General features: G+C 46.5%; 1 protein-coding gene across 1 annotated transcript; it reads left to right on the top strand.

Moving 5' to 3' along the window:
* Positions 1 to 4,561: 4,561 nt before the first annotated feature.
* Positions 4,562 to 8,378, top strand: pck1 (phosphoenolpyruvate carboxykinase 1 (soluble); the record flags this gene model as incomplete). Its single annotated transcript, XM_080495480.1, has 9 exons — positions 4,562 to 4,785; positions 5,326 to 5,510; positions 5,639 to 5,842; positions 6,126 to 6,313; positions 6,517 to 6,679; positions 6,790 to 7,014; positions 7,443 to 7,574; positions 7,670 to 7,765; positions 7,921 to 8,378. The coding sequence occupies 9 exons, from the start codon at positions 4,562 to 4,564 to the stop codon at positions 8,376 to 8,378; spliced, it is 1,875 nt and encodes a 624-aa protein (XP_080351606.1).
* Positions 8,379 to 8,945: the final 567 nt, after the last annotated feature.

Here is an 8,945-nt window from a genome sequence, read left to right as displayed (position 1 = left end):
GGTTATCTTCAGATATCTGCTATGGATTGTGTATAATAAACAGTCGCTTTATGAGTTAAAAGAGCATAAAAATAGGAAACGTAAGAAGGGATTTTGTATGAACGAAGCCGACAGCTTTCATGTCAGGAGTTTTCTGCACTGCAGCATGATGAGGCGAAAAACATGAATTAAAATCATGCAAATTAAATAATCTCTTCAGATGAAGGGTGCGTTCCCCGAGCTGCATATCTGCATGTGCCAGTTTAAGACAAACACCTGGTTTATGTTTGACAATATGTACAGTCTAAGCTCGCTGGGAAACATCCAGTTCAGCTGCTCCTGTAAACAGCCCTGACATGCAGGCGGTGTCACATTCGCTTGTTTTGAAATCTGAAAGACGAAAAATCCAACACGTCCCTCGTCTGATTGTGTTAATCCATCACCTAATAATCCCAGGACAGAGCTCTTATAATGTGGAACATTTTATGCTATTATATTTTAACCCCACATTAAAATTTGAAGGAAAATCAGGTGGGGGATTGTCGCCGCTAATTTAATTGCTGTGTTGTTGCTGCACGGCGGAGACGCAAAACGACATTATCAGTCGTTGGGAAATTTCCTATGAATGCAAGTTGTTCAGTCAGCAGTGTCCTATCAGTGTTTCTGTCCCAGAAAGCTTGTAAATCCACTCTCTCTCTCTCTCTCTCTCTCTCTCTCTCTCTCTCTCTCTCTCTCTCTCTCTCTCTCTCTCTCTCTCTCTCTCTTATGATTTAAATTGAAAGAGTTATATAGTTGATAGTTATTCAATATTGTTTAGCTTCTGTGAGATTCAAACATGTCACTCATTGAGGCAACGTTTACACGACAACTCATCCTTGTTGCACTTTGGTTTCAGAGAAGTTTTGCGTTGATGAGGTGACGTTTTGAAAACAATGTCAGTTAATACAGAAATGTGAGAAACACTGAAGCCCGCCAAAAGTATGAACCCAAATTGCATGAAATCTTCAGGGATGATTTGTCATCATCCAACGATCAATGTAGTAGGTTTTCGGCCGTTAACGGTGAACCGTTTCTGAATAAATCCCACAAAACTGCGAAAACAAATGTCCCATAAAAATGGATGAGAGAGGAACCTGTGGAGGAGATCAAAAGAGATCGTGTGTTGCCATGGAGACGCTCCCTGCTCACTGTTTCACACAGTGATCATGTTAGCGATGCTAACTCGGTTCCGCAGACAAATATGGCGCTAGCGAAGGACTGTGCTCTACTGAGTGTAGCTCCAGGTTGTTTTTGTAATGAAACCACACACACATGCAGCAGAGAACAAAACACTGTAAACATTAACAACGGGAGAACACGGACGAAGTTGGATCATTACTACGGTGACTGTCAAAATAAAACCACCAAGTCCCAGGAGAATATGGACTGTGAGCCATGACCCAAAATAACCTAATCTAACCTAACCTAACCTAACCTAACCTAACCTAACCTAACCTAACCTAACCTAACCTAACCTAACCTATATTTATTCTGATATCTCCTTTTATTGTGGCAATGGCTTTGCAAAGGAATGGATAAGAGTCATCACAGCTCAGCTGCAGGTTCAAGATCCTTTTGGTGTTTTACGATCATGTGCAGGTTATTGCACAACTGACAATAATGTTCATTAGACACTTCAGCTGCATGTGTTATGTAACTTTCACCAGTGAGTGCAAGTGTTTTATTGTCTATTTCAGGTCTTCATCAGGATGCAGTTAGACCTTTATGAGGCTGTTTTACTGCAGCAGCATCTCTGCGATGTAATTTTCTATTATTAACTATTATTTTACATATTGGAGGTGTGAAATGACTTTGTCAGGAGGCAGAGGCTTGAGCTCCTCCCAGTGAAACTAGTCTCAATAAATCAAAGACTGGTTCCACATCTTTTATTCCCAGGACCCCAACAAGCGAAGGTTTAACCCAAATCCTCCAGAGAGAACAGGACAGACAGATGGTTAAAAATATTACAACACAAATAACAAACATAATGTCTATCAGCAAAATAACCTGAACAAAACTTGTTTGCACGGCAACGAAAATGCAATATTTTGAAAATGGTGGAACTTTCAGGCTGCTTAGACACCGGAAAGGCTGCTGCTGCTTAGGCACAGCAGGGCATTTGGAGAATAGCTCTTCTGCATATACAGAATCATTAAACATGAGACATGATGTTAAATTGTTCTTTGTAAAAAAAAAAAGGTCGTCACATGGCTTTTCCTGTTGAGAATGGAGTGGGAGCTGTGTGTCAGATATGGAAGGATATAAATGTTAGTGGTGGACCTTTGAATCTGGGAGTTTGGGCCTTTTAAGCACGAGACACCCTGATCAGAGGTTGGCCAGCCGCAGGATGATCAAGCCTGAATCTCCATCATGAGAATTGCCTGGTTGTTTCAATGGCACAGCCAATGAGAGGATCATTAACGGTTTCTCGCTCTCTCTTAGGGGTCTTTCATATTGACATAGTCCAGGACTCGGTTCACTTAGGAGGGAGGAGACCCAAGAATTTTCACACCATCATTTGGTTCAGGTGCCGTTCACATTCACTTCAGAGACCGGACCAAACCGGCTGGAATACGGCACGCAGTTACCCTGGCTGCTGGTTTGGGGGCGCTGTTGTCCAAAACAAACACTGACCAGAAAGGAAGTAAAGGAGAAACACGGCTCATCGATTGGTCCGGACTGAAAGGGGAAGTTCTTGCTTTTTAGCCTGTGGTGGCTAGGCTAGTTAGCTAGGCTAATGGGTAGCCACAGACAACAAATGTAAAGTCTTCAGACCAGATATCAATGAGTCGAGATATTTTCCATCCTTTTGTTTCCGTGTCTGATTCTTCTGCTTCTTCTTCTTTTTTGGGGTTTACTGGCAGTTTGCATGCATAAAGTTGCCGCCATCTGCTGGTTCTGTCTATATACATAGTTTCCCACTGCTCTCATCTCTGATGACTGTTTCACTCTCTCTTGGCATCTCTTTCACACGAGAGCCACAACAATGGCGAACTACATCTTAATCAGCGTTTCTACTCCTGCTATGGAAATGTTATGTAAGTGCAAAACGTCACTGAAACAAATACACAAAAACAATGGACACGTTGCCATTTATAACGTGGAATAAATGTAATTTCAATATAACAATTACAAGGTTTTTTTTAATATGAAAATAGACGCTACGAATGGTCTTGATTGCTTCCTTGAGTGTTTTTATTACAACGTCTTTTAATCTGCATTACCTGCAAGAGTCAGTACCTTTAAAAGATTAACGTGGTCAGCACTGCACACACACACACACACATGCCGATATATCTAGCTGGCTGACCTCTGACCCCACCGGAGTACGAGCCCCTGTCAGCCAGCCAATAATAAGGAGGCCAGCCAAGTGGCTGCCCACGTCACACACACGCACGCACTCACACACACACACCTGCCTGATGACGTTGAACCCTGAACTTACATCATCGGACAATGTGGGTCAAAGGTCAAAGACAAGAGGACAGCAGATTACTTCACTGGGAGGAAACGTTGCAGAGGTGTTTTCCTGCAGTAAAACCAAGAACTTTAGTTATTTAAGCAAAGGTGGAAATCAATCGAAACTCACAAAATAAGCAAAGTGACTCGTTTTGAATCAAAACAAGTTTCAGTCCCTTTATGTGAATTGGATCTGTTACTTTCTAAGTGGAATACATAAAGCACATATTCACATTCTGGACAGTGTTTCAGTGGTGGTGAATATGAATCAGTCCGTCTCCCTCTGCGGTCTGAGTCAGCGCTCCGTGTTCGGCCGGTGGCGGCGGGAACTGGTTACATGAGAACAAGATTACCTGCTGATAAATGATTGATCTGTGTTGTTCAGGCCTGCAAAGAACAACAGCTTAATGCAAATAACCCGGAGGACGGGCGTCCCTCCCGCGGTGCACACACACCTCCTCACACACACACACCCCCCACCTGACGGCTATAAAAGAGGGAGTTCTCTCCACAGCAGACACCACGAAGGAGGAACAGTCCTCGACTCTCCTGAGAACAAGCAGCAGAGACACTTCAGCCCATGAGGCCAAGCTAGAAGCTCCCTGCACCGAACAACCTCGTGAAGGTAACGGAATGCTCTGTCTTGGTCTGTGTGTGTGTGTGTGTGTGTGTGTGTGTGTGTGTGTGTGTGTGTGTGTGTGTGTGTAACGTGAGCCTGGATATGGAGTTGTTCTGCACTGGGATGCTGCTGCATCCAGCCTGATGGCCGCTGCATTCACTTAGTCTAAGCCAAATTACTTTCACTGCAAAAGACGCTTTTAAACTTTGATCAGATTTTTAAAGAGGATGTTCATGAAAAATTAACGTCTTTCTCTTTATATTTTTATGTTTTTTTTCTCTTCAACTTTCTTCAAATATCACAACTTTTCTCTCTTTTCTATCCTAAATATTCACTTTTCCACTTTTCCTCAACCTCATCATTCACCCCTCCTCTCCACTCCCGTCTCTTTAACACCTGGACACTAGTTCTCCAGACTTCTGCTCTCTCGCTCTCCTGCTCTCTCTCGCTCCAGACTTCCCCATCATGCCTCCTCAGCTCCAGTCCCAGAACCAGAACGGCGTCCGGATCCTGCAGGGCGACGTCGGCGCCCTCAGCCCGGCCGTCCGGGAGTTCGTGGAAGCCAACGTGACCCTGTGCCAGCCCGACTCGCTCCACATTTGCGACGGCTCCGATGAGGAGAACCGAGTCATCCTGGCCCAGCTGGAGGAGCAGGGGATGATCAAGAAGCTCAGCAAATATGAGAACTGGTACGTCTATCTCTTCTTTTTTTTTTCTAAATTCCCAGGTGACTTGTGGATGTGTTGAAGTAATTTGAATGTATTTTGTATAGATGCTATATTGTGGTGCAGATCCCAATCCTGAACTCTCAGCTCAGGTTGTTTTTGAAGTCAGTGGTGGCTAGAAGGAACTGGCAGAGCTCCCAGTGTTGTTTCAGTTAATGACAATGCTCAGAGGCCAGTCGTCAGCTACTGTTTAAACAGACAACATAGCTGGAAAAGGCCTGCATTCTAGTGAACCTGTAAGTGGAGGTAGTTAGGTAATCGCACACATCGGCACCTGTACATCAGCAATGCTCGAGCAAACCTGCCGTGTGCTCCGGGTGCAAAGTAAACATGGACATTTAGCATTGCGTTGGCCTTAAATGACTCCGTTGGCAGAGCTGGTTGTCAAAGTCGAAGTTGCTCGTTCAACATCCCTTCTCACTCTGATCATGTATTGAAGTGCAACTGGAGATCAAGGAGCTCGTGACGTCTTACTCTCCCCTCCTCTTCCATCTCTTCCTGAAGCTGGCTCGCGAGGACCGATCCGATGGACGTGGCTCGCGTCGAGAGCAAGACGGTGATCGTGACCCAGGACCAGCGGGACACGGTGCCCACGCCTCTGGGCGGTGGGATCAGCCAGCTGGGCCGCTGGATGGCCCCCGAAGAGTTCGACAAAGCCATGAATCAGCGATTCCCCGGCTGCATGAAAGGTATCACAGACTGACCAAGTCCCAGCAGCCGGAATGAAGTGTCTTCAAAACCTTCAGCATGACACCTGGGAGGGGGTGTACCAATGGAAACTGACTGGGTGATGGTAACCATCCCTGTTTGTCCTCAGGTCGCACCATGTACGTGATTCCCTTCAGCATGGGTCCGGTGGGCTCTCCCCTCTCTAAGATCGGCGTGGAGCTGACCGACTCCCCCTATGTGGTGGCCAGCATGAGGGTGATGACCCGGATGGGGAAGGCTGTGCTGCCCGCTCTGGAAACCGGCGATTTCGTCCGCTGTCTGCACTCCGTGGGCTGTCCCCTGCCTCTCAAAAGTACGTCTCACACACACACACCAGATGGTTTTATACGCTCAGTGGACTCCTGCAGAAACAGAAAGACCAACCTTTAATCCTACTGTGGGTTAGAAATGTGCAAAACAATCAGGAGATTAGAGGAATGTCTTACTTTTTCTCGCAGGAGATAATTGGCTTAATTCCCAAAAAAGGAATTCATGATAAAAATAAAAGTTTTGGTGGTCGGGTTGGGCTCGTCCTCCAACGCTTTGGAATTTCTGTTCATGATTCAAACTAAGCGATGCACTGATTCCCCTTTCAGAGCCCCTGGTGAATAGCTGGCCCTGCAACCCCGAACAGACCTTGGTCGCCCACATCCCGGATCGCAAACAAATCGTCTCGTTCGGCAGCGGCTACGGAGGAAACTCTCTGCTGGGAAAGAAGTGCTTTGCTCTGCGCATCGCGTCCCGCATCGCTAAAGAAGAGGGCTGGCTGGCTGAACACATGCTGGTGAGGAGATGGAGAAAAACCCCCCAAAAAAACATCACTTAATTCAGATGTCGGAAACAATCAGTCATTAGTTTGAAATGAGATGGTTGGAAAGAATGTCCCTGTAATAATTTAATAGTATCTCTCATGTCTGCTGTGGTAGTAATGTTTGGACGCATTCCTTCTATTTAATTCTCACCAAATCAAATCTTTGTTGTGTTCAGATCCTTGGAGTCACTAACCCTGCCGGAGAGAAGAAATACATGGCGGCAGCCTTCCCCAGTGCCTGCGGGAAGACAAACCTGGCCATGCTGTGCCCCACATTGCCTGGCTGGAAGGTTGAGTGTGTCGGAGACGACATCGCCTGGATGAAGTTCGACAACCAAGGTGAGAAAGACAAGACTTTTGTCCAAGTCGTCAAGAACAGCAACATGACTAATAACCCGTAAGACGCTCTCCGACCGACTGTAATCCCCCCTGTTTTCTCCTCTTGTCAGGTAACCTGCGTGCCATCAACCCGGAGAACGGCTTTTTCGGTGTGGCGCCCGGCACGTCCGCCAAAACGAACCCCAACGCCATGGCGACCATCGTCAAGAACACCATCTTCACCAACGTGGCAGAGACCAGCGACGGCGGCGTGTACTGGGAGGGAATGGACCAATCGCTCCCCGAGGGAGTCACAATCACGTCCTGGAAGAACAAGCAGTGGAGCTCAGAGGACGGTAAGGAATCTCTTTTTCAAACAAACAACTTTAGGTAAAATTCAATATCATCAGCTGTATTTTAGAGAAAATGAACCATTTTCAACATCAGATTTGTTTATGTCAGACTGGCCGGGATGAGTTGAATCAGAAAATATGAATCAAATAAGAGTCATTGGGCTAGATAGTGAAAATACTTCAATTTTGAATGTTTCAGCTCAACATTCTCAATGTGCCTACTTTCTTCTGTCTACGTTGTCACAGGTTTAGCAAGTTAGCGCACATTAATGTGGAACTCAAAATTATTTTATGAACTAATGTCACAAGTTCATTGAAAGTGACATTTTGAATTGTCCTGAGAGCAAACCGAGTGTGAAACCAAGATTCTGAACTTGAAGGCTGTGAAGACGGCAAAGGATTACATTCCATCCTGTCACTTTCTCTCTTAGGTGAAGCCTGCGCTCACCCCAACTCTCGGTTCTGCACCCCGGCCGGACAGTGCCCCATCATCGACCCGCTGTGGGAATCCCCGGAGGGAGTGCCCATCGAGGCCATCATTTTCGGAGGACGCAGGCCCGAAGGTGAGACACGGCGCAGAGCGGCTGAGTAAAGGAGGCAAGAGTACTTAGCTGTAATCAGACTGATTGCACTGATAAAATCCCCCCGCTTCCCCCAGGCGTTCCCTTGGTGTACGAAGCCTTCAGCTGGCAGCACGGCGTGTTCGTCGGAGCGGCCATGAGGTCGGAGGCCACCGCTGCAGCAGAACACAAAGGTCAGTGTCTCATTGATTAGGTTCGGTGGAGAGTTGACTATTAGATCACTGCCAACCTGATTCTCACAACCACCTCAAAGCACGGTGACTGAAATCCATCGAAATTACCTTCAAATGTATTGACAGACTTCCTTTCTGTTGCTTCTTTTCTCCAGGCAAGGTGATCATGCACGACCCCTTCGCCATGCGCCCCTTCTTCGGCTACAACTTCGGTCAGTATCTGTCTCACTGGCTGAGCATGGCCGACCGCCCCGGCGCCAAGCTGCCCAAGATCTTCCACGTCAACTGGTTCCGCAAGAGCCCCGCCGCCGGCTTCCTGTGGCCCGGCTTCGGCGACAACATCCGGGTTCTGGACTGGATGTTCAGGCGCGTGAACGGCGAGGCCGGGGCCACGCCGTCCGCCGTGGGCTACCTGCCGTGCCGCGGCTCCCTGGACCTGCAGGGCCTGCAGGGCCACGTGGACCTGGACGAGCTCTTCTCCCTGGACCAGGAGTTCTGGCAGAAGGAGGTGGGCGAGGTGAGGGACTACTTCACCACGCAGGTGAATGACGACCTGCCCAACGAGGTCTCCCGGCAGCTGGATCTCCTGCAGCAGAGGGTCAAACAGATGTGAAGAGAAGAACCGCATCCTTGACAAGTGGCCACGATCAGCTTGAGCTTGAGAACAAAAACAGTTCGTCAATAAAAAAAATCGAGAATCTCCAGATGAGAACTCTGAAATTCTATAATAGAAAGTGACTGTTTGAAATATTCCTGAGAGAAATTCTCTTTGTGTTTATCTTCTACAAAAAAAAAGGAACCATTTTCCTCATAATTCTTTATACTGGTATCTTTAAATAAAACATCCTGTTTGGGTAGTTCCCTAACTAAATACATGACTATTTTTAGAATTTCACCAATGCATGTGTCTTTTTAGCGTCTTGCCAATTTGTGTCTACTATTTAATAATAACTTATTCTATGCGAATATCATGCGTTCAGTGGCAGAGAGCACGCGAGTTCATCGCCAGTTGTTTGTGTGACCCTTTCTAGCAAGACGGGGAAATTATGTTTTCACTTCCTGTGTTGGTTTGAATGTTTTAATTTATTTTTATACTGTGCTGATAAGTGTTGTTCTTGTTTTGTTGTAATCCGGAGCTTCCAAGAAGGGAGACAACAATAAAAAAAAAAGTATTTTAACT

The sequence above is a fragment of the Blennius ocellaris genome (assembly GCF_963422515.1).
Source record: "Blennius ocellaris genome assembly, chromosome: 4".
Lineage (NCBI taxonomy): Eukaryota > Metazoa > Chordata > Actinopteri > Blenniiformes > Blenniidae > Blennius > Blennius ocellaris.
Note: the sequence above shows the minus strand (reverse complement) of the source record. Positions and strands in the feature narration are given on the sequence as shown.